Genomic DNA, 27,081 nt, shown 5'->3' with positions numbered 1-27,081 from the left:
GGCAGCAGGAGAGGAAGATCCGAGCCCAGGGGTTCATGACCGAGGACAGATTAGGGGTACCCCAGGACCCGAACCCGTTAGTCCCGCAAGCTGCAGAAAGGGACCCAGCTGTCCTGCACAGCAAGACCACTACGGGGATAATTGAGGCACTTACTGGCTCTCCACCGTCCTCACCTCCAAAGTCAATGCGGAGCTGCTGTCGCCGGTCCCGCTGTCACGATTCATGCCCTTGTTAATATCTGCGGAGCCCAGCTTCGGACCCGGGAGCCCCAGGAGCAGCTGACGGTGCCCGAGAGAGAAGAGGAGGCAGTGAGATACTCAAGGGGGTTGGGTTGGGGGGGGGGGACCCGTATAACGCAGGGGGCGCCTCCAGCTTTCAGTGGATTTATTCTTCCAACCGTCATGGATTGGTTAATGGGGTAAGTGCAGCGTTTGCTTGCGGGTGCACACCTGACAGAGTTGATTTTGTTTTTTGTGTTTGTTAAAATGGTCAAGAAACCGAGCCTGCAACCCGGATCGATGATACTAGTGCTGAGTCTCAGGAGCTCCTGAGAGTCAGTTTGCACTTGCTCTCTCTCTCTCCCCCCAATCCAAATCCCACGTTATTTTTTTTTGTATTTTTTAAAATAATCGCTAATGTATGTGACCATACTCTGGCCTGTTGCATGTACACGGGCTCTTGTCCGAATGAATACACTTGCATTTGGACACTATAAATGTATTGAAATGATTGGCGTTGGGTGTCGCGCACTTTCCCTGCGCTCCGAGCTGCTGTTCGCGCGGCCCGGGCCCGCCGCCGTGCTGCCCCACAAGGATCGATGAATGCGTTCAAACATGGACGTGACGGGGCTGATGTAAGAGGATTTCGCCTGCCTCGCACAGTGTAATAATGCACACAATGAAGTGACAACAATGAGAGCATGAACCCTGATCGCAGGGCTGGTCTCTGTAATGATGTGCAGCTTGGGAGTGTGACAGTGTGACGACTTTATTTCTGGTCTTGCTCGTCTTATTATGGCGCTATACTGAAATAGAATTGGACAGTCGCCGGACGCAGACTGCTTAGCTGGATATCTATCTGTATCACTTCACCGGGCTGGTGTGTATTTGGACTTAAATCTATCGGCACCTGTGTGTGCACCTGCTTTATGCATGTTTGATGCATAAATGTACAGCACTACCTGGGACTGGTGATCACCACTGGCACAGGCATCCTCAGATATTGTCAACTCCCTTGTTTGCTTTTATATTGCACTGCTCTGCTCTGTCCTACTTAGGGAACAGTTGATAAATAGACCTGTTTTGAACTGGTTTTCGATTTGTCCAGGTTTATAAAAAGTGACATTACATGAAGCCACTTGGAGAGTACTACAGAACAAAGTGTATTATACTTAGGCCCTATATCTGTCCTATTAATACCACTGCTACATATCTGATCATTGTTGTGAGTACAAGTTATGCCACTGTATATATATATATATATATATATATATATATATATATATATATATAATATAAATATAAAATCAGGCACCTGAAATTACAGTTTAAGAGGCTCATGATGATGCCAGAAATTATGCAATACAAGCTTATCTGGGTCAATTTGAGATTTTGCCTTTTTGGAAATGTCAGTCTGTACTAACTTGTGTTTCCTTAACAAATGTTTTATATGATGCAGGTCATCATGTAGAATTTCACACAAGATAAGATTAAAAAACAAAACAATGTATGAACGCAGTTGATAAGATCATTGTCGATAAGCGTTTACTCAGCTGCTATGAAATACAAAAACGTATTTATTTTGCACAATGACCTCATGCCTGTCAAACAAAACCAATTGTCAGTGTGCAGTATGGGTGTGAGCATGTTCAAAAGTATTTCTTCAATACCTGACACAGCTAATACAAAATCTGAAGTAAATTTCTCTCTTGTATTCATAAAACTACAATACAGTGACTGTCAAGGAGTTGTTGGCAGAGACTTTAGTTGGTTGTTGGTTGAGAGATTAAAGGAATACCTCATAGCAGCTGCCCTCTCTTGTTTTTTTCTATCTAGTTTTTCTTTCTTCTAAATTGTAATTCCCAAAACTAACTACTGAAAAGACATGCACAAGTGTATGGGTGTAGTGTGGGACTCAAGATAATCAAGCGAAGCAGGGTGGCACCACATTTAGGGTTGCACCAATTCAAAACTACCCACGAATCGCAAAGTACAAATCTATTGTGGTCTGATAGATTCCTAGAAGCAATGTTATACTAATTATAAATCAAAACACGATCGGGTACGACTTAGTAATTTGTGATTCACGTGTAGGTTAAAGTTTTAGATTTGGTCTAGCCCTTAGTGCCCAGTAGGCAGTTAGGTTATACTGCATTTCTGCCTATTTAACAACCCTATTAAATGTTTTCCTTGTGACCTGAGAGGCTGTAGCTGTGAAGATCCCGTTTTCCTCTCCAGGCAAGACACTCTGAGTGACTATCCTAATATTGTCTTTAAGTAATACACTGGCCTCTCACCTGCACTTGAACCATAGTTGCTGCACATCTAAGCTCGTCTTTGGGTGGTCCTCATTGTTTGTAATCTAATATAAAGACCACAAGTGAACTTCTTCAGTTGTCCTCACTAGACCTTTTCATGTTACCTTTGTTGACAGTACGCCGAGAACAACATTTTTTCAGAAACTCTTTTGAGTAAATATTTACTTAGCCTATCAGAGTCTGGTGCTTGAATGTAGGAGACTAAGCAGAAACCATAACAGAAAATCACTTGGAAAAGAATATGGCACATAAAGTAGTACGTAAGGCATGAACTGGTTGGCAACTGTAGCTCTTGAATTTGGTACCAACATTAAAGGAAGAAGCCTATTTAAGGGCAATTGAGGGGGCCTGAATGGCAGACCTACCTCTTACAGTGGTACTTTTTGGTTGTCTCTAAGACATTAAAAGCCTGTTTCCTGTAGACCTCAGTTGAAAGACTCAACTTTTCCTTGTTCATCTATTTGTAGTTTGTTCTTTACTTTCAGGCGTGCTGTTGACCTTTGTGAGTGTATACTGAATAATATGAATCCATAGGCATTTCCTGAAGACTTCCTATATTCACAAAAATGTCATTCTTCCTTCCATATAGCAACTGCACAGCAGCCAGCAGATTTTGTCTATAAGATTAATTAATAACCACTCAAAAAACTTCACATTGTTATGTAACATCCATGCAGAGGAGGTGAGGGTAGCATCTTATTTGGACATCAAATTTTGTCAGCTTGCATTAATCCTAAATTTCTATATGGCGTTTCCTGAAAATTGACTTTTGGAAAATTCTGAACCATTGGTAACATGACTTTTGATATTGGATTTATGCTAGCCTAATTGTTTTCTGCACATGACCAGAATTTTCGTGCTCAGGTAAACACATTGGCTTAGACAGAACAGAAGTGACATCATCAAGATGGATCTCCTAAAAGAGTTGGAAAAAGTTCTTGGTACAAATGGAGAAGCTTTAAAGTAAATAGGTCAACTTTTTTTTACAGTACTCAATCTAAGTTTTCAGATAACTTAGACAATATATAAACATTAAATTGGAGGAGTCTATAAGCTGCATGTTTTGGTAAGCATGATTTTAAGTAATGATAAGCTCTCTACATGATTTGCAGTAAACATCGGGGAGCAGGATTTGGATGTACCTCCTTTGAGCATGAAGTTGAAATTGAATCGTTTAGATGCAGTAGCAGATGGAAACATAGCACTAAATGTCTTGTAAATTGAATTCAAATATCTATCGCTCTGCAGAATCCTTCCCATTTGCATGGACTGCAGAGTCATTGCCTTCCCTTGACTGTAATTGAACTGGGTCCTAGCTGTGGTTGGGCCAGTCTCAAGTCTCAAATATAAGTCAAAGGTTGTTGCTCTCTGATCTCGTCGGTGCAGGATGTGAATTGTGTGATACTGCTTTTCACATGGACATTCCTTTATATGTTCTACAAGCTATAAAGGTTTGAAGACTGATATTAGAGTTGTGCCTGTCCTTGGTTTAAATCAGAAGGTTCAGTAGGTGTACACTTCCAAAGAAACTCGGTTGGAAACAAAAAAGGTATATTATCTAGGTTATAGTTTATGTTAATTGATGAAAAGACTCTCTTTAGTGACAGTACGCATGTCTCATTAAATCATTTGAAAGTATGTCGTGATCATCAAGGGATGTGTTTTTGTGTTTTGTTTTTAGAAGGGTGGTATCGCCAAAACTAAATCTGTGTTTTCTGAGGACACCCTTCGAGGGCCTCGGCGCTCTCTGATGCCTGGTTTTAGAGTCGGCACCGTCACATACTGTTAATTTGAGAGGTAGAGAGAGAGAGAGATGGAGCGAGAGGAGAGGAGAGGAGAGGAGAGGAACGGAACAGTGCTCTGTCCGTAGCTCGCCGTGATTGGAGTGGTTTGAAAGAACATGTTATATTTATTCCTGCAGTATTTTGGTCTTGTTTACAATGTAAAGTATCGTCTCGCACGGCTGCGTTTTATACTGTTACAGACTGTGTCATATTATGTGCTTTATTTTTATTTTGGTGTGCATACAGATATAAGCATGCAACCCTGTATTCCTCATATTTATATACTTATATTTTTATATGCTATTTATCGCACGGACGCCTCGCTCCCGTGGCAGCCCCAGATCTCTACCTCTTAAATTTAAAAATAAATATTTTTCCCCACTCACAGCACTGTACTTCAGCATATGTTTCCCATGAGTTTAGTTTAATGTGTTTGCTTCCAAGAGATGACCACAACTTTAAAATGGCTTGATTCCCACAGTTGCCAAAAGAGACGTATGGCTACCTGCTGGAACAATGACCGAAACTGGTGATTGCATCACTGATGGCATACATTAGTCCAAATTTGTCTTTTTCATCTGTTGAAAGCGAAACAGGCTTTTGTGACAGATGCTTAATCCCCACCGCTGAACGATGGATCAGGCACGTTTAAAAAATAATAATATGCGGATTGGCCTCTGCATTTCAATAAGCATTCCAGTGACTGTGTTCTCAAGTTAATGGGGCAAATACCCCAATGAGACAAGGATCACTGTGTGTTTTACAGAGAACCTAATTAGAACTCCCATTGTGTAACTCTTTCACCCACTTTTCCTCTTTTGTTCCACCATTTTTAAGATGAACGCATGCTCCTATGTAAGCCAACCCAGGTGTGGGATATTTTAAGCTTGCTACATGTGTTTCCATACATTTGCAGGGGTGTGTTTGGAGTTACAATTATGTTCAGTTTGTAATAAACAATGTCATGTTCGTACAGGCTTCTCCGTTTTGTGACACAACTTTACATTTATTGAGGTGTTATGTGCACTGACTTGCCTAACTCTCATCTCCTGACCTTTCACGTTCTGCCCCAAGCTTTGAGGTGTCTGTTCATTTAGAATTTAATTGGATTTCAACATCCTTGTGCTTTATGGGTGGATGTGAAGTGAATAAATTATGCAAACTTTCAGGAAGTGTTTGAAGGAGATACTCAGGACTGAATGGTTGTACAGTTTGCCCTTTTTTCTGTCAAATTTTCAAGTCTGCATTAATTAGAAAAATGGATGGAATATAAGCAAGCTAGAATGTAAACAAACCCTGTCTTTTAAAGAGAATGATGAGACCGGAAACGCCAAACCCCCAGTAGGGTGAAACATCAGGAATGAAAAGGTATGTCATATAAGGACAAAAACAACACAGAAAATGGACAGGAATCACTCCAGCCAGTGAATAGGATACATTTTGGGGGAAATTTGTTTGAGGTATTCAAAGTACTGAAATATATTTGCAATGACAACCCAAACAAGTGCTTCAAAGTAAACACATCAGACAGGACAGGGGATGCAAATAAATTGTAAGCATATGGATGAGTGAGGACAGGAGGCACTTTATTTTACAAGAGCTGTGTGTGTATAGACTCTTTCTGTCACATCATTCAGGGAATGTCTTGAGGAGGTCCTTGGGTCAGTATGAGCTACTGCAAGAGGCTGACTTGAATGGAGTCCTTTCATTTGCTACCAATCTTAGGGATATAGGATTTATCTTTTATAAAACCATTTGACAGGGGCAAGTGAGTTATTTGTATTAGGGTAAATCAATTCTCTTAATGAATACATTTAAATGAGAGCGTGAGATATCCTGAATCGATTACATAACAAAAATTACAATATTACAGTTTATATTGATTCATATTGCAATATTTTGTATATTATTAGTATTTTATTTTTCTCTCTAATTATGTCCCTTATTATCTGCTCATTTGTAATTTTATGTCAGTACATTTTTCCTGTAAATGCACTGCTGATCACCAAAACCCCAAAGTAAGATTGCTACTGATCAACCAGCAATGGAAATGAAAAAATACCATTCAGATTGTTATTGCTGAGAATAGCAAAATGTATTTTCCTTGCCCCGAATTATGAAACAAGTGTATGAAGCTATAAATGTATAGATGTATAAATGCAGTATGCATCTATAAAGTAATCTTAATTCAGTAATCACTATATTGCACAGTTAATATTCAACCTGGCAGTAGTTGTTTCTCAAGTTATGGGAATTGCAAGAAGGTGGGAAAACAGAAGTCTCAATCAGAGTTTACATTGCGTTAAACCCTATCACACAAACCACGCAAAAGCTTAAACTGCCCTACCCTGCCAGTATTGAGCATGCATCAAGTTGAAATTGACTCTAATCTGCATTTAGTTTAAGTACTTAAACACCTTCCTGCCAGACTTTCTTTAGAGCAGAATTGTCCTATTTTCTCTAAAGACGATAGTGCCAGTTTCAGATGTCTAGATGAACACACCGATAGCATTGGCCATTGGGAACTTTATAAGTCTGATGTTGGCATTTGATGCAGCATGCCTATGATCAGGAACGGGTTATATTATATCAGCTTCCAGATCCTACATGTCGGAGGTGCCAGTTCGACCCTCCTGAAGGGGAAAGGATGCCCAGATTTGAAGTCAATGTTTCTGCATATCTCGCAGGCTTGACACCAAGCAGAATGGATTTTATTACCCCTCTGAAACACCATCTGCACATTTACAGTCGACGAGGCAGTGGCTTCATTTGTGCATGCCAGTATGAGATTACATTCAAACCCAGGAGGCATTTCAGGTTGATGTTTTTATTTATTTATAGTCTTTTTTTTAAAGTGTAATGTTAAATACATTATGAATAGAACTTAAGAGATGGGTAGGCTTACACGATTTCCACATTTTAACCACTGTACGGGAAGCAAATGTTCATTTACAGGAAGTGGTCTGTAGTCCAGTCAGTGTTTGTTTTAGTTGAGCCACTGTCCCTCCTCAAGTCCACAGACATGCCACCTTTCTTCAGATGGAGAACCTAATTTGATCTGAACATACAATAATAACTTGAAGTGCTTTTAGTTGACCTAACTAAGTTTACTGAAACATCATCCTTGGACATAATCCAGGCTACAATGTCTGAGCAGTTTGAAAGACCAGACAGCAAAAATTACTCCCTTAGACCCACACAATAAGATGTATACAACTCAACAACTTTTTCATAGTCTTGTAAAATGCGATTCATATCGAGCAAAAGCAGTCAGCGTTCTCCAGCCTTGGTTGTAGAGAGCCCTATACCTGGAGAGACCGTGGAGATCCAGGGACAAGACCGTTTCTGAGGTATTTAGTAGTAGTTAGCCAATGACCTGTGGGGGCCTTTGCAGTTTCTACTTTGAGAAAGAAAAGAAAATATCTTGCCTTACCAAAATTGTTTGTTTTCACAACATTATTGGGTGTTATTTGTTTATTATTATTATTATTTGTTAGCACCTCAAGGGTCATGTTTTCCACCTTGGTATGCTGTAGCATGGAGGTATTGTTTTTTGTTTTTGATTTTTTTTTTGGTTGGCTTATGTTGTTGTGTTGTTATTGTTTCCTCCAAAGCCAACAACTGCCATCTGCATTGAAACAATTATCGACCCTAGCAATGTGCATGTCTCCTCTGAGCTCAGACCTTGACAAACCAACATCAAATGCATAGTTTCCTGCCAGCACCCATATTATAGTAATTCATTGTTTGATACAAAACTTTGGGCTTCCCGTTTATTGCAGAGGGGTTGCTTTGTATGACATCCAGAGAGAGAGAGAGCTGCTCTTTGAACAGGGTCAGAAAAGGTCACCGTTCTCTCACCAATGGCTGGCTAACCATGGTGTTTCTCTTGCGGCAGATTAATGTTTTTGACAAGTGGACCTGCCTGTGGTTTAAGAAAAAAAAAAAAAAAAGCTACTTGTTACATATGGAAGAATCTGTGTGCGTGTGTGTTTTTGTTTCTTGGGGGGGGCGTTGTTTAGTTTACACACACATTGAAGCCCACATTCCATAAAGCATGTACCAGTGTGATTTGTGTCACACATTTAAGCCTTTGTAAATCCCCAGCTGTGTCTCTCTTCCCATGTATTTATTTTACTCCACAGGGAAAGACAAATATCTGTAGAAACCAGACCCGAGCACTGCAAAGAACACTGAAGAGGATGTGGGGGAAATGAGAGGAAATAAACGGGGAACAAGATGGTTATAAACTGATCCTTTAAGGTTTTAAAGTGTATGCTTTTGAAAGAGTTTTGGTAGTAATTGACAAATGCATTGTTAAATACATGGCTGAGATTTATTGTACTTCAGCACAGATTGTGGTTCTCCTGAACTTTATTTCAAGGGACAGTCGCAAGACATCCGCTTGTGGGAACAATGGTCAAATGTCTTAAACCTGTTCGGGGTAGTTACATCTTAAAAGCAGATGGTAATTATATAGCAGTTGTGGAGCCTTAAGAGGGATTAAAGGAGCTGGCCAGCAGATCTCGAATGCCAGTGGTTAGTGAACGATGGAACGTACACCACAGCATTAACTGTTCAATAAAATTTTCAAAGGTGGAAGTTAAATGGTTCTGCGTGGAAAATATTATATTTTAGTGGATAACACATTGTGGGTCTTTTTACTTTAAACAAAAGAATAAGAAAAAGAAAAGAAAAAAATATTTGTACTCTTATGTGGTACTGTATGGTAGGAGAAGAAAAAATCCTAACTGACAACTTATTTCAGTTTTTTAAATAAAATGTTTTTTTAAAAGTTATGCTGTATTCTGCATTATGTATTTTCTTAGTTATAATCTAGGCTAACTATTTTGTAAGCTCTGAAATAATTTTCTGTCTAGCTTTGAATTGTGGGGAAACTCCTTTAAACAACAATGAATGTATCTTGGGATGTACCTTTTCCCTTATAAGCAAATAATACCACTAGAGTGCTATACTTTCTGTGTCTTTCTTGTCATTTTGTTATTTCTTTCCACGGAAACAACCCCTGTTAGAATGGGAGATGACATGAAGGTGGCTCATTGTACTTTATTAAGACCAGGCTGTAATGGAGGCCTTATATTTTGGGAGTGCTTTGTCTTTCTGGGGGCAGGCACTGTCTCGTTGTGAGCTATTAGTGGTTCTTTGATCAGTGCTTATAGCAGACCTGCCAAACCCCTTCTTTAAGAGACAGAGCTCAAAACAGACCACAAAAATACAGGAGTTAAACCAGGGGGACAGAAGACTTGCTTTCTGAATTTGAAAGAAGCCCAGGTATGTAACGCTGACTAAGTGCGCAGTTGAATGACTCTAAGGCTCAGAATGGAAGTACAATAATAACCTGCTTATACTCTCCAGCTGGTAAGCACACATTTTTGTCTTCTTCTCCCCCCCCACCATGCTAATAAAAGGCAGTAGATGTGTGGGTGCAAAGTCTCCTGCTTAGGCACCGGTTTTAATTTAGCCTTGCCTTTGCTTAATTTTAGTCATAGTCTTTTTCAAGTTCATAAGGGCCTTGTGGTATTTTGAGCCGCCTCCAAGTCTGTGCATCTAATGGAGTCATTCTCACCAAACAGTCATCCGAAATGGTCAGACGTTGAAGTCCGGGATCAGTCTGAGGAAATGGTTTTGGCTATGGTTTTAGTTTTAGGACTAGGCCAGATCGAAACTTTGCCCCACCCGCGAATCACAAAATACAAACCAGTAAGATGTTGTGGTTTCATTTATCTTCAGAACCCAGTTTTTTACTACTTATAATTTGAAAAGAAAGTAGTACTATTAATAGAGTTTGTAATTTGTGAATTCCGGGCTAATCCAAGGTTTGGCTTGGTCTAGGCCTTCTTTTAGTTGCCTGAGAATTTTGTCTCCTGTCATTTTCTTGATGTTGTTGACATAGGTGTTATCATTAACAAAGACAGAAGCAACATTTTGATCAACATGTTTAATTAACATCGCTTGCCACAAACCCACTTTAGGTAAGGTCTGTGCTCAACCCGTAAGGCCCATATCGTCTCTTCACAACTTGCTGTTTCAAAACAGACCATTATACATTTGAACCCAAGCCCTGTAGTTTTCTTCTGCTAGAGATTTTTTAAATACCCAGAATCCCTCAGCACCCCATCATGTTGTCAATGCCTTTAAGCCAGTTCACCATTCAAAGTTGGATTGATGAGTTATGACAAAAGGCCGAATGAATTGTCACCTGAATAGATAAATAACTGAAAATAACAAGCAAAAACAAAAGCAACAGCCACAGGGCTAAGCTTAGAATAAACACAACCCCCAAATGACTCAGTTGAAACAAGGTTACTGGACTGGACTGAAGTACATTTGTGTCTGTGCAAAATTGGAAGGAACCTGGAAAATGGAAAAAGTAAAGGGACATTTCTTTCAAATACATTGTTATTTAAATACATGAATTACACATAGTTTTGGAATGATTTTGAATATACTGTAGATCCATCTCTAGGCTGTGCCAGTGTTGTATGCTCTTTATTTTGAATTGATTGAATCTTGGGAGACCGAGAGTGACCAAGGCAGCCTGAGAGACAGATCAGTTTGGCTGTTTCACATATAACTACCAGTTCAATTTAAAACTAGAAAGAATAAAATACTGGGAACAGGAATACTGCTGACGGATTCTGGGTATGGAAAAATGCTCCAGCAATAGAAAACCATGGGGCCTGGTTCAAATCCATAATGGTCTCTTTTGAGGTGACTAGTTGTAAAGAGAGGATAGTACCCCAGAGACAAATACTGGGGTGTTTTATGTTTTGATGTGGATATTATTTATGTTTTTCTTTATTTTAGAAAACAATGCAGTTTAGAATATGACTGACTGGTTGGAGTTGAAGAGATTAAAAACTAGATCCATTTATCACCAGAAGATTTTCAGAAAGATTGAAACATGTTGGTGGTGTAGTAGGCATGTATTTAATAAATACAAACTGTTCTTTAAAGTAATGTATGTTCTCTGCATTTTTTCATTGTCATAGGAATGGTAGTCTGTATTCCTAAAAAACTAAAAAAAAAAAAAGTTATATGAACTGTAGACCAAAAACATGCCAACTCTACTCAAATGATAAGGTCATTTCCAACATCTCTAACCAGTTAGGCCAGATTATTACTCTTACAAAACAACTGGAGCTGCAGAATCAGTTTCTGCTCTTTGCATGTGGATCATTAAATAGATAAATCTAGTCACCATCATAAAGGTTTTTAGCCCTTCTCCATTTTCTTTTCTAAAAAATGATTGTATTATGTTGCCCTTCTGTTACACAGACACAGCTTTCTGAAGAGCTCCATTGTAGTTATTTTATCTTCCATGAAGCTCAGGTGAATAAAGTATGTATGTGGATATAATTCCCTTAGAAAAGATTGACTGACCTCTCCCAGGCTAATGTCAAATTGAATTGCCCCATTGCTACAGTAGTTTTCAAAGCGTTAACACAAGTCTGAAAGGGAAACAATATCAACTGGCTGTCTCTTTTAATTATGATTCATTGACCAGTAACTGTATGTATCTGTTTCAACGAATTGTTAACAGACATTGCATTTTTATCAGTTCTTGAAAACATGTCCTCTTTTTATGTTGAAGGAACCTGTCCACTTCTCCTTCTGCTTTCCACAAAGAAAAACACGATGTGTGACAGTGAGCCACACCTGGTCCACATGGCTTGGAGTCATATTGGATTTCTTGACCATCTGATTAAAATAATAATAAAACCAAGAGAGGGTGGAATTGGTAACATTCTCCTAAATAAGTGACCTGTGACAAGTGTAAACCCTCTCAGATATTGTGTTCTGATCTTTTCCTCTCCCTTTCTGCTTATAGCAGACTGGATCTCTAATTTTCCCATTTAGCTCTAAGCAAATGTCATTATACACTCACCTAAAGGATTATTAGGAACACCTGTTCAATTTCTCATTAATGCAATTATCTAATCAACCAATCACATGGCAGTTGCTTCAATGCATTTAGGGGTGTGGTCCTGGTCAAGACAATCTCCTGAACTCCAAACTGAATGTCTGAATGGGAAAGAAAGGTGATTTAAGCAATTTTGAGCGTGGCATGGTTGTTGGTGCCAGACGGGCCGGTCTGAGTATTTCACAATCTGCTCAGTTACTGGGATTTTCACACACAACCATTTCTAGGGTTTACAAAGAATGGTGTGAAAAGGGAAAAACATCCAGTAGGCTGCAAAGGATTTGTTCGTCTGTGTGTGAGGAAAACTGTGCTCTGGACGAGATGTCTTTGCGGTAAAGTTTGCCTGTTCTCTTAACTCAAGCCGGGAGGCCCACTGACTGCCCAAGACTTGACTTAGCCAGCACCGTTTATCTTTGCCTTTTCACTGCTTCAGAATGCCTTCAAAATGTGTAGCTTCCCCGGAGGCTGAACCGTTGATGGGAATTACTCATAGCGTACCTCCTGTCTACAAAGACAAAAAACACGATCTGCTTTTTTGTTTTCTCCACATTTTGTAAAACATGGTAGAAGCAAAGACCTGGGCTCTCAGTGGGTCTCCTGAGCAGTGAAACCCTTGTTCTGAAAGGAGAATGCTGGCCGTTTTCCAGAATGCCCAGTTCAATTCCATACATGTGGTTTTGTTTTGAATTATCTTGGAAGCCCTGCTTTCCTCGCATAAAAACAAAACAAAAAAAGTGCACTCTGGAAATGTAAAAGCCTTACTGGAGAATTATTTATTTGTTTATTTCTCTAACTCAGGCTATACTTCATCCATTGCTTCTTCACCAAGGTTATTTCAGCTGAAATGTTTACACTGAGAATCTGTCTTGCAGTATGTAGTGAAATCTATTCAGGTAGCGAACCAGGTCACTTAAGCATTCTGCAACTTAGTCTTCATCATTTATGTTTGCGTACCGAGCCGGAAAACAAGTCTTCTATACAGTGCACTTTGAAGGCACAGATTCGGAACACTTTTGCCAGTCCAGATGTTTAGTGCAGTTAATGTTTAGTTAGTAAATAAAATATAGACATTTCACATACACAATCAGGATAAAATTAAAAACAATTTTTGACAATTAAGATAAGCACAGTTCTTAGAATAGGACTCAGATAGTGAATTTATTAAAAAGTGTGGCTCACTATTCAGGAGAAAGATCTTGTGGTGAACTATTGGTAACAAAGCATACAGACATGCCCAAAAGAGAAATAAATAAGAAATACAAGGCAAATTCTTATTTAATAAAAATAATAAAACAAACAATCAATATTAAATAAAGACTGCAGTGTCCCCAGTGGCATTTGTGGTAAAAGCCTCTTTTCTTTCCTATAGTCACAGGCTGCTGATTTGAGCCAAGCTTGTGGCCACTATCTTCCAGACGTCAGCCCACAAATGGCCAAGTGCTGCTGGGATTTGTCAGAGAGCAGTAAGCCTTCGGGATCTCTTGTCTTGTCACACATCACTTGTCATGTGTTTTTGGCTTTGAGTTAAGGATTGTGTGAGACCCCTATTCTCAAACATGATTGTGTCCGGTGTGGCATGTGCTCTCAGCACTGCAAGCAGTGAATATGGTGTGCAGTGTGTAAAAACCTTGAAGCAGGGCCTCCTGAGTGGCTCAGTCGGTATAAGCGCAGACTGAGCCCCATGAGCTGAGGTTTGCCGGTTTAAATCTAACTCGTGTCATTAGCTGATTGTGACCGGGAGAGTTCAGTGCACAGTTGGCTCAGCGCCACCTGTGTTGGGTTGTGTGAAATCAGCAGGGTTTTCTCTCGGCTTGTTGTGAGTGTCTCTTGACGGTTTCCTGGGTGCATGCAGGCTTGCAGTACCTATCCTCAAATCGACACTGATCCCTCCCGTGCGGTTGTGAGGCCTGCAAGGTGAGAAGAGACGGACAGCTTGAGGACGGGCAGGATTGGAGGAGCCTGGTTGCTCTTCCTTACCCTCCACTATGTGACGGTGGTGGGATTCATAGTGACAAGCCCAGATGCATTAGCACATATTGGCGTTTCCTAAAATTAGGGGGAGAAAACTAAAAATTAATGGCGATTCCAAAATAAAAATAAAAAATAAATCCTCAAAGTACACTTCTGTTCAAAACAAATGTAATGAGGAGGGGGTGAGGGCAGTATAATGGCTTTGGCTACTCCAAGTATAATGTGTATGTGGGTGGACAAGATCAGAGACTCTTGCAATCTGAAAGATTAACTAGTAGGGTTGGGCCAGGAGGGAAGTTTCGGGAGCTGCACTGGTCAAGGCCTGAAGTACAGGGAATTAATGCCTATGCAGATGGGAGTGTCAGATACTATCATAAGTTGAAGAAGAAGGGAAAATAAATTGGATTCTTTAAATATACATATGTTAGTCCAAAGCAGGTTTGGCAGTTTCTGGTTGTGTTGTAATCAGTTGCCTATAGACTGATGTTTGCAATGATACAAACCAGGTTGTCTACAAATGGGGCAGCCAGCCTCCAGGTACCCTGAGGGCTCTGTTAAACACAGTGCAAATGCAGCAGTGTGTAATACATGGGCTACACAGTGAGGGCTTTCATGACATTTATTTATATAATAATTATTATTGTTATGATTTTATATTTTTATTTTTTTGTAGATTCATAGTGAATATAGAGTTGTTTTGCTCCAATTGCATGGACCAGATATGACACTGAATAAATAAGGGGAGTCTGATGTAAAATCCAGGCAAATCATGTAATATAATGGCATCATTTAAACTGTGGTTAAAGAAAACTACACATTGTTATAATTGTCATCATGGTGTTTCCAGATGTAATGCGCTTGGTGTCAAAAAGTGTAGGAACCCAGAACTCCTCCTGTTTAGTTTTGTACACCATCTCAAAGCATGTTACGAACGAGTCAAATTACAATTTGGCTGTCCCACAATTGCATTAGGTGGGTAACAATGAGTACATGTACATGGCTCGACTATTCAGAATATTCTATCTTCAGAATAGAAGACATTGGAATATATTCGACAGGCTCTGCTTACATTAATTGGAATTCTCTATTCCCTGTTTACATGCCAAGAGGAATATTAATTTCCTGTGAGCAGTGAAAGTATGTTTAAAGTTTACTTGTTAATTTGTTGACAGCTAGTGTTCTTGTAGCGTAATATTTCAGAATAGATTGACTTATTTTGTTTTGTTAGATATGGAATTGTATTTTGAGGTATTTGTAGGTCTTAATTCAGTGCAATGCATTGAACAGTTCAATACAGCTGTGTTTCAAAATTCATTGAAAATTCAGCACACAACGAAAAGTACCTGCTTTTTTTTCTGTTTTTGTGGGTTCATCCTGATTTTTGGAATATGCTGTTTCTTATTCTGAATATGCTGTTTAAATGGTGGAATATATAGGCTAATATTTGGAATATTCAGTATTTCCAATACTAGTGAAATATTAGTGGCCATGAAAACACAGTGAATAAAGAACTCTCCTGTACAGTCATGTTACATTACAGAGGAGAAATATCTAAGTGGTCGACACATTTCAAAACCACATTACATGAAACTGTCATTTCTCTTTTATCTTTCAAAGTACTTTCATTTTAAACATTAACAGGAACAAGATGATCACTTCCAAGCAGTTGTTTTTTCAGCAATTTTACAACAACAACAAAAGCTCAAAACTGAGGGCTTGCTAAGTCAAGAAATCTGCCCTAATTTCAAAGAAGTAGTTCTGTCACAAAAATCAGACTATGTGTTTTACAGTGATTTGATAAGCTCCACACAGTGCTTTTATGTTCCTGATTCATGTGTGCAGGCATATTGGTTCCAGATACAGTCTACACTAACCGATTCTGTTGCTTAACAAAATTTGTATTGAAGCCTGTGTATGATCTAGCCTGTGCAGTTTACAATGCAGGTTTGCAAGCTGCTGGAGAGAGACTGTAAGAAACTGAATTTGTCTGCTTTTGTTCCTTGTTCTGTCATGGAAAACAAAGTTATGTTATAGGTGCTCAGTTTAGAGCCTGATTCACAGCCTAGAATGACAGAGAATTCTCAGACAGCAAGGTGACATTTTTAAAACGTTGTCTTCTATTTCTAGTAGGCATGACATTAACTCCATAAGGACCTTTAAAGCAGCTATAAAATAAAGGATCGAATGACAGTAGCCCTCGGAAGATAGTGGAATACCCATGGTAAAGGTGAGCGAAGAAAAAACAATGCCAAAGCCTTTAAAACAAACTTATGAATCCCAGTGGACAAAGAAATCTATATTTTCCATTCAGGGAATACAGTAAATGCACTGTATCCAAGACGTTGGTAATTGTTCCATCCCACGATTGCTTATTGCATGTTGAATGTGGCTGGGTTGATCAGCAGTGCGCTGCAGTGTGAGTTCGGGAGAAGTAACCGAGAAGCTTGGTGTGTGAAGGGGGAAGGATGGGTAGGAACACTGCAACTTAACACCAGGGTCTGGATGGCATACAGCAGCGTGCCTCCCACATTCGATAACGGAAGGTCAGCCCCTGTGGCTCGGAGCTTCAGGATCCAGCGGTGTAACTGGCCACTTCTTGCAACTTGACATTAATTAGGCCTCATGCCCCTACCCCCCTCACAGGGATGGAAACCGACAGCTGGAGCAGAACCTGCAGGGACAGAGAGTTGAGTACTTGCTCAGGATGCCTCATTCAGCAAAAACGGCCCCAGTGCAGTCTGAACCCAACACACTTCTGCTTCAGCTGTAAGAGTTAAGGGTAATTGTGACTTTGCTGGGAAAGAGTTGAAAGCCATTCATGGGACGTGTAGCAGTTAATGCAAATGGCTCCTGAGCTTCAGTTTCCTTGTGGACAGCTCTGACCTTGACCTTGGTGAATACCTTGGGTGGCTACGAGAGAATTTCAGCCATAATTGCGCCTCATGCTGCCTGAGTCACTGAAAAACCAGCAGGGGAAATAGCCAGGAGAATGTGACCTGCTTCTGTAATCGGGCTGCCGAGGGCTTTAGAGAAAAATGTTTATGACAGCAGTAAAAGCAACGATAATCTTGTTCATTCCCCGTTTCCCACTTCACTTTATTATTTTCTTATGATCGCTGTGTCATTGGTTTAGTTTCTGCAGGTTTTGTTTCTCCTCTTTGATCTGGATAGGTTGACACTGGAGAGTAAGCATTTCATGTTCAGTCTCACCCCCCAGCTCAAGCAGTGCCAGTCCCCCAACTCTGCAGTCAGTTCCCCTGGTGTATGTTTTGTGTTTGTGTGTTAGCTGTCGTGTGTACTGTACTGCGCTCCATACAGCTTCCTTTCCAATTAACGGCTGTTGAAAGGCATGCCAAATCCCTTTCTCCATGGTACAAGAAAACCCCATGTTGAGTTCCAGTGGGTTTAAACAACCCCCCTAGATGCCTGTTATGGTTTTATCAGGGTCGACACACAGAGCCATTTGACATAACAAACCAGATTTAATATATAGGCCTATCGTTTAAGGTATCTTGTGGCAGATACTGTTTACCAGGAAGTGTCCGAGGCAACGCATTAACATTGCATCTCATGTTAACGAGCATGTTTCCTCAATTGGCTGTTAAATATTTACACAATTGTTTTTATTTTTTTTTTCCCCTTGGATCAATTTTTATTTTCTTTGACACCATCTGGCACAAATCAACACTGATGGTGTGAGAGAGAGTGTATATATTTATAACCTGCTGCATTCATTTAATCGATTTTATGCATTCTGGTCTTTGGCTAATGGAAATCTGCTGCTTTTTTGGAAAAAGAAATGTGTAATTATATAATTGTTAAAGAGTTAGTATTGCCCCCTCCTACTGACAGATTCCTTCTATCTGAACCCCAGTACTGTATTTGCAGTAAATTAATGGGCTGTGTACTACATCTCCTATGTATCTTTGAATTATCAACAATTATCTCTCTTGCAGGATATGCAGACTCCCAGTGCACTGCAGGCTTTAGGTTTTACAAGCTATGGTACAGACTGTCTTGAAGAAGCAGAAAAAACAATATCTCTAACTCCACTTATATGTGTATGCAACTCTACTCTGAAATACCCGGCATCTGGTTTTGGGTTGTATAAGAGCTTGATCCATGGATTGGATCAAACTTCTCTGCCATGGGAGTTATTTTTTCCTCCTGCTATCTGGCCATTGTAGCTTCTGTAAATACATAATTTTATGAAGGTAAAATATAAAGTTACCAGATGAATTCTGTTCCCTTTTTACTGTCCTAATTTTAACACCCAACAATGTTTTGTTCCTCAGGCAGCACTGTAGCTGTAATGTCTGAGTCAGCTGTTGTCCGTGACATACACAGGACTGTTTAACTGGCTACAGGCAGGGTAGATGTTGTTTCCGTGCTGTACCCGGTGTTTATCGTGGTATAATGCAGTTGGAATGTGCAAACCCTGCCTGCGCAGCTCTCCTGGATGCATGTTGTTACATAGCTGCATGCTGTATATGTGTTTGAATACTGCGGTCAAGAAAGCGCAGATTACAAGACTGTAGATGCAAGGTTTTTTTTATTTCTAATGACAGCAATGTGCTTGAGAAGTGTCACATAACTCTTTTCACCTGCCAATGTAAGAGTCTTTCTTGGCAATGTGGTTTCTTTTTGAGATGGCAGTATGATCCAGAATCTATTTATTTTTTTCCTTCATTCAAGACCATTGGACTTTACGAGTATGGCTCTCTGTCTTGTTTTCAATTCAAGAAAAAAGAAGACCTTTTTCATGTTGTCATTTTATTTAACAAGCAACAAAAGTCTTCAATATTATGATTTGCTGTAAAACTCATTTCCAGCCAGGTTTGGCCTTTGAAGCTTTATAGAGCGATACATTTACCTTCACATCATCAAACTGGCAAGGTCATTGACTCAGAATATGTATTTGTGCTCGTCATTAGTTGTGTATCCCCATACAGCTCCAGTAGCTGTAAGGTGTGTGCTGTTGAGTGGCCTGAGCCCAGGAGAAAGACTGCTTGAGGGACAGAGCAGGAGTGAGCAGGGCCCCTGTGTTTCAGAAGCCTGCTGTGTGGCTGTGGCAGTGCGTTTGCCCCTGTAGGGAGAAGGATGGCTCTTTAATTGGATTACCTTGCGTTATATCAGGCTGGGTATGCAGGCTTCCCTAAATCGCTACAATCAGGGCAGAGCCGTAATGTACATTCCAGCGATGTCTTGCAAACAAGGGGCCTAGTCTTCTGAAGCTGGCCCTCCAACCCCCATCGGCACAGGGCAGCCCTAGCTGCTGCCCACGGTCGTTTGTCTGCATTGTACAATGCCTTGTACTTCTCTGTATTTTTGCACTTATGTTGTAAGTCGCCCTGGATAAGGGCGTCTGCCAAGAAATAAAAATAATAATAATAATTGTACACCACCCACCGCCAGCCGCTGCTGCCCCGACTCTCCCGCGGCCTGTTGTCTTCTCGAAGGCAGCTTTAAAAAAGATTATTGTCCCTCTGCATGCCCCTGCTGTGAGGGAGCTGCAGGGAGGAGAAGGGGGGGAGGGTGACCTGTAAAACCACTATGCGGAGATCCTAGTTCACACTGTCTGCCTGGCTGGTGTGGCTTCCTGTGTGACAGGAAGTGCAGGTGTAGTGGGGATGGGCCACCTTACTTTTCGGTAAAGCTGCACAGTGACTACAACTCTCTCCCGCACTCTCTTAACCTCTCAAGGTCGTCGCTTTTCTTTTCATCAACTCTTCAAGGTGAGCCCAGAAAGGGGACCTGACTGCAATGCTAGACAATTGCCCAGTAGCCTAGTTAGTGGCCCACCTTGCTAAAATACAATGTTAAAGACACTGAGGAGGAATAAAGATTAGGTGAATTGAATGGTGTTTCAAAAAGCTTCAACGCGTTATTCCACACGAGTGAAATCCAAAACAGGAGGGCTACAGTAATCATGTAACCTTGAGTGCTTGATTGACAGCTTGTCTTTATTTCATGGGATGAAACTCTGTGAAGTTGCCTACAGATTCAGTCCATAAGAGGAGCAGAGCCTTTGCCTGTGTTTGCATCCAAATTGAATGTTAATCAGTTGCTCTCTGGTCTGTCAAGGTTGGCTCAAGAGTCAAAAGTCTGAATTCCATAATAAAATCTTAAAATGGACAATATGAACATAAGAGCTTTTAAAATGGATATCTGTTTAATTTAAGCAGCTTTTTATTCTTCAGTACACCAGAACTCAGCTCATAAATAATGAGCAGCAACAACCCTCGTCTTGTTTCAAAGATTGTGGCACGCTTTCCGCCTCTGCCCTCCAGTTTGAATTTTCTCGTGGCTCTGTTCCGCTCTCTCTCTCTCTCTCTCCCTGCTAGTAAACTGCTCTCTGACGCACTTGCATTCAATTAACTTCCCATCTCGTCGGGTCTGGTCACACTTGTTTGCTTTGAACAGATGTCTGCAACAATAAGATTTAATGATCTGCACACCACAGCTCCGCGGTAAACAGGTGGGTGTGCCAATCTGACCTGATCCAATTTCACCTTTGACATGCTAAAACTCACCATCCCTCCCTGCGTTGTGGCGACTACTGCTATTGCTGTTCTTAGGGGAGCAGTATTTTTAGAGGAAATCACTGGTGCTGAATAATGCATTGGAGCTTTATTTGGCCAAAGTACCCGCTAACTGGCAGCATGACGCAAAGCCCGTATACAGCAGCATGAAAAATGCATGACTTATCAATGCAGTGTCATTTAGCATCGTTGGAGGCAGCTGGGACCCATTTGTGAGTTTGAGGGCCGTTTGTTTTTTGTAGCTCTTGGGTTCAATTTTGACTGCATGGTCAATTGTCTCTTGCCTTTTCAAGTGGTTAATGTCAAGGTTATTGTTGAAAGTGGAAGAAACAAGAAGATGCGCAGGAGAAGGAGAGTGAGGATCCCAGTGAAAATTACTACACCCCCTTCCTGTCCGTTGAATGAATCTCTAATGCAGTCCTGTGTGTGGTAAAAGATGCACTTGTCATCACTCTGTACACTAAACATCTGTGGGCAACTAAGGGCATGTTTTAGGTGAAAATAATAACTACAAACATACAAAAAGTGCAGTCTAGCACTGACAATCCTGTTATTGAATGAAGCATTTCATGTCTTGCGGTTTTTCTATGCAATGCTTTCCCCATTCTCCCAGGTGTGCTCAGTTTGGGAATACAGTGGAAACTGAAAGCATAAAAGACACATTCCAGAGGAAGCTCTTTTTCAGCCCCTTGTTGATTTTTGTTTCTTGCCAGGGAATGCACTTGCCATATATTATTGGCCTTTTACAGGATCAATGCAACATGGGTATAAGATTATAGAAAGAGTAATTAAACCTCAAATATCAAACTCCGTATATCTCCAGCAATTACTGCATTACAATCCGCTGTCACCAATATAATGCCTAGTAAAGCTCTGTACAAGAGCGTTGAATCAGGATATATGTAATGTTGTTTTGAAGGCCCCCGTGAAAAGTCTGTTTCACACGGTTATGTCATCAGCTGACAGATTTTTCATTTCACCCTTAAATGGGTTTTTCCTTGAACCCAGATCATAGTGTTGAAATCCAGACAACTAGGAGAGGTGTCTGCAGATGTCTGTGACATAAGAAAGGACAACATGGGAACAGGGCCGGAAACGTGTCGTTTGCTCAATTCAATGCGCGCTGTATGAGAAAGTGTTAACGGCTTGGTTTTTACAGCTGTGGGATTTGTGTCTATTTCGTGTTGCAAAAGGGTGCAATCACAGTTTCGGCTAACTCGTTGTCCAGATGATTATGATCTGTGAACAGGCACCCTGGGTTTGTGTCGAAATGAGGTCCACAAACGGCAGTCATAACTTTTGGAAATGAATGAATGGCTGAAATAATGCAATCTGAAGAAACTTCTACAACTGCCTTTTCTAGTAGCCAACGTGCGTGTCTGCGAAGTCCTGGGCTTCAATCCCAGTCTGCACTGGAAATCCCTGGAGCTGGTGGGTGTCCAAAGACCGCCTCGTTATCGTTCCCTCAGTGCGGAGATAAACATGGGAATGTGGAGGAGAGCGTTGAAGTTGAATGAGGAGGTGAAAGCTCTGGGTGCGATTCTCCTAATTTGTGACTTGCTTTTGTGAATTCAGATGCAGTATTGTGCTTGTCACCCCTCTCAATCAGGATGTTCGGACGACTATACTTAGAAGCAGTTGGTAAAGACATGCTTGAGGTCATTTGAAAGATGGACCAATTTATAGAGCGCGTGTTCTTTCTATTCTTAGATCGTAGTTACAGACTTTGATAGCATTCTCGGAACTGTGAGGGGCAGTGCCGATTGGAGGGCTCAGGTTTGAGCACATCCTTTCCTATAGTCACTGAATAGTCAATTGTCCTTGCAAGTGTTCACATTTCACTGCCATTTCTATTGGTGACATTTGTAAAGCAGTAATGCTGGCTATGAGCTCAATTAACATAAGTTTACATATGATCCACTGAAAGGCTTAACTTAACTCCAGGCCATTTTCTTATTTATTTCATTAAATTTGCCATGTGCATTTTTGTCTCCCAGACCGGTCAAACTTCCCAGACATGCAGTGGGTCAGACTTTGTCTCTAGAGGGACCCTCAAATATCGTGACCATTTTTTCCTGTGACGTGCCTCTGAAATAACTTGGCTCCCAGCATCTTTCCCACACTTTTAATCCAATTGAGAGATTCTGTGGGGAGCGTATTGTCGTTTAATTTCCTGGGGTCGGTTTAATGTATTTTCTTCAAACTTGGACGGTTTGCTTTTCACGAGACGTCCCCCAAAGGCAGAATTCCCCATTGTTGAGCGAGTCATCCTGGCTGCTCAATAAGTCTCCATAGAGAGAGCTTGGCTTCCCATTTGCCCACAAAGTGTTGTTTAAAAATAAAAAAAGGGATTTACAAAGATTCTCTGTTGCACATTCAGTGTCTTCCCCTGAACCCCTTTGCTCTGGGATCTTTCTGCCTTTTGCTGACTGCTGCTCCCAGAATCCCTGGTTATACAAAACCCAGCAAAACTGGACTTTGCATAATTGAATAACTGAAGGTCTTTACTGGACACTTGGTTTTAGGGATAAGGGTAGTATCTACGTGGACTAGTTTGGTGCTGAATTGTGATTGGGAAAATCCATGTGAAGGAGGAACCAGTAATAGGCTACCTCCATAATCTCCTCCACTTGAACCTCCTTCACACATCTCTTTCTGTATTGACTCTGGTGCTACCTTACTGTGATGTTTTATTGAAGAAAGCTGACAACTTTGAGTCAGTTAACTATTTGTAAACCAATTGTGTACTCACAGGCACACTTTGAAAGACATAAACGGATCATCTAAATCTATAGGAATCTGCAGCAGTTATGCAACTGCTGTTAGCAATTTTTCATTTCAGATTGAGAGGCAGGTCAGTCAGAGAACTCAGAAGAGAAATACTGTGACTGCAAAGAAAGGATTGGTCTAAGCATGTTGTTTCCTCATTTGCTCAATTGGAAACCTGTATTAAGATTTTGCAACTTACAAGTAGTCCCTGGAACACAATGTTGTAAGCATATTCCAAACAACTGCACAATGTTTCTTTGGCACTGTTATTCCTTATTAGCAATAAAACCGGATTAAAGTAGCGAGTAATCACTTTGGTTTTGTTGACACTGCACAAACCTCAATGTTTGAATTCCTTTTCTTGGAGTGTATAAAGGAAGAAGAAAATGGAAGGTACATTTAACAATTAGAACCACAGTGTTGTTATGGATAAGATAAGAGCAATGAGATTTCCTACTTTAGTATAGTATTAATAATCAGCATTTTCATTTAACCTAATTACGCTTGAAGTGTCAGGAGTGGGGCTGTTTTTCCTGCGCCTTTATTCATGTGTGTCGGCCTGTCACATGGCCACAGCTGATGTGCTCACATCTCGTAACAACATTTTCTGAATGTTTACAGACTGTGTTGTAGGTTTTTGTTCTTTGTGTTTTGGCAGTGTGTTAGAGCAGTTTGTGACTGATTATGGAGAGCAAGGGACAGAGAACTTGCTTTTTTAGGACTGAGGCCCCCCTCCCCAAAAGAAAACAAAAGAAAGTCGGCCTTGTTTACATTCCTGTACTGTTAGCATGGGGACGCAGGCTCGGAACTGACAGACTTGTACAGAGAGCTCACGCGCTCGCTGTGGCACACACATTACAGCCCCATTACATAATCCCATGACCTCGGGGAGGAGGTGACCTTTCTGGTTTCAGTGCACTTGCATTTAAATAAATAAAGGCAGCGCAAAGGCTGGGGAAAGGAGCATGTCTGCCTCATCTCCATTATGGACTAGAGGCTTCTGGGAACAACTGATAATTCCAACACTGCGGCATTGATCTGAGACTAAATGGCCTGATCCCTTTCTAAACTTCAGCCAGGATGTCTGACTCCGACCACAAGATGATATGGGGATTGTCTGTGATCTAGAAATGATGAGGGGCATTTACATTTAAATACAGAAGCGACCCTGTACAGCTTGATCCCCTGTCTCCCTTATTCTTTCTTCCCTTCTTTTTCAATTTCTACAAGGGGATGAGCTGACAACCTGTCCGTCCGTAAAATTGGTCAGATGACATAGTCTGTATTTCTTTCTTCAAGGAATAGTGTGTCAGCCCTAGATGATTGTGGGATAGCAGAGGAAAAACAAACTGTGTCTTTTTCTTAAGCTGGTCAACGCCTGTGTGTTGTAAATATAACATTTCCTTATCCATCTCAGTTCAGGACTATTGACTTTTATTGACATGGATCTGGATTGCTGCAGATCATCCCGTTTGGTGAAAGGGTTAAGGAGGCACAATTTCCCTCATGGAGAACAAAAGCCCCTAATTGCCCTGCAGATCAGTTAGATTAACCAGCGTGAATCAAATTTGACGTGTCTGCCGCCTGTCACCTGTCCCCCTCAGGTGTAGAGACAGGAAAAAGCGGGCTGTCATAAATAATCGAAGCGCAGCAAGCTGCCTTTGTGTGGCGATCAAGGCATCGCGGCTGGGGAGAGCTGGCGGGGCGCCGGCAGTGAGGAGCGTGCCGGGATGTGCTGCTGCAGAGCTTCCTTTTCCTGACTTTGCAGAGTCATCCAGTCTGGAGCAAAACAATAAGGTATCGCAAACTTCTGCCCCCCCACCTCCTCTACTCCAACATTACATTTACTCTTCCTTATCCTCTGGAAGCTCTTCTATCAGGGCCCTGGGTTTGGACTGGTGAAGACAGGGGTCAAAGCATTTGTGATCCCTTACCACAGCACTTTCATCTATTTGGGTTGTTTTACGAGCTACGGGCTCTTCTACACCTTGGACTTGCAAAAACAAGGCATGTCAGTGTGTCCATGTGTTATTTTAACTCCATTCGTCTGCTTCTGCAACTGTTTTCATTTGTAAGCTAACAAACAAGAAATATCCAGGTGTTTGTACTCCTGGTGTTGGAAGCCTGTAGTGGCTTCAACTCCTATGCAGACTTGTTCTAGGTCTTGCATAAGACACGCTGATGCACAAATCATGTTCTGGGAGTCTGGAGTGTCTGGTGCATAGACGAGAGAACACATTTACTATGTATGTATAGGGGAAATCCTTTATAGGATTATTATTATTTTTTATGCCTTTTGTTCTGGTGCCTGTAGTTTTCACATTACCAAGGTTACAGAGGCCTATGAAGGCAATATGGACAAATGCCCATGACTGAAGACCTGTCTGCACTGTGAATGTAATCCCTAACTGCAGATTTCCCAAAACACAGGGGTCTTAACCTCAGTGCCAAAACCAAACCCAAAATGCCCATTCTTCAATCCAGCCTATAGGCTATAAAGCACCCATATCTGATTCCTCTCAGTGCTGTGGCCACATAGGAAGCCTCAATTCATCCTGCCTTGTCAGAGGCCACTTCACCCACTGCCCGTGTTTCAAATGTAGGCATCTCTAGCCCTTTCTGGCTTCTGTTCACTGAAGGCTGCGTCCACCTGTGTTTTTGTTTTCCTCAGGTAAACTCCCCAGCATGTACAGGCTTGTTGAATATGAGTTTGTGTGGCATCAAAGCTTAGGGAAGCTTTAGTTTTATTTTGCCTCCAACAAGGCATGCTACTGTTGGAAATGCTTTTTATTATTTAGATGCCTTAAAAGCTGTCAGGGGCTGAAATATCATATAGTGAAGTCTGTTTTTTTTTTTTTATATCTGAGATACTTACTGCAGTCTCTCACGAGCCTGTCGGTTAAGTGTGTGTTTAAGTTTATTTCCTCTCTGGGCCGGACTCTGCAAATGCCCTTATAAGTTTATTAATAACTTTTTGTGACTTTACGATTTCAAGTATTGCCGATTGTCCTGGTATTGCTCCTGTGCTTTTACATTAATCTCTTACACTTTCTTTCATGTTAATTATTGGTAATAAGCAAAAACTGATCACTTTCACTCCTTAGATGAACCAAAGATGTATACTACAGCTGTATACAATTTTGCTTTCAACTGAAACTGCCAAGTGCTTTTTGAGTGTAACTTGAAGGGACTGCAGATCTTTCTGGTCTGATAGTGGACTAGAATAACAGGAATTTAAAATATTGCTGTTCTGAAGGTGTGTAAGTGTGACTGTGGTTGCAGTTGATCTCTCTTCACCTGAGTCAGCGCTCTCGCTGTGGTCGGCTCTCTGTCTCAGTCTCGCACACAGTTCAGCAGAGCTGTTGCACATCAGAGAAGCTCATAGACCCACTTCCTGCCTCACTCCTGTACGTGTGTGTGTACGTGCATGTCCATGTGTGTGCATATTTGTACGTGTGCGATTGGGGCTTTGCCTGTGTTTTATGTGCTTGTGCTCTTTTGGAAAAGGATGATGATATCGAGTGGCCCTGTGT

At 41.0% G+C, this 27,081-nt stretch overlaps 1 protein-coding gene across 1 annotated transcript in view; it reads left to right on the top strand.

Moving 5' to 3' along the window:
- The first annotated feature begins 336 nt into the window (after positions 1–336).
- Positions 337–27,081, top strand: part of mob2a (MOB kinase activator 2a) — a 102,780-nt gene continuing 76,035 nt past the window's right edge. Inside the window, exon 1 of the mRNA XM_066701108.1 lies at positions 337–419. Coding sequence (XP_066557205.1) covers positions 403–419 — 17 coding nt within the window. The 5' untranslated portion in view covers positions 337–402. The remainder of the gene's footprint in view (positions 420–27,081) is intronic.

This window comes from Amia ocellicauda, chromosome 4, assembly GCF_036373705.1.
Source record: "Amia ocellicauda isolate fAmiCal2 chromosome 4, fAmiCal2.hap1, whole genome shotgun sequence".
Classification (NCBI taxonomy): Eukaryota; Metazoa; Chordata; class Actinopteri; order Amiiformes; family Amiidae; genus Amia; species Amia ocellicauda.
Note: the sequence above shows the minus strand (reverse complement) of the source record. Positions and strands in the feature narration are given on the sequence as shown.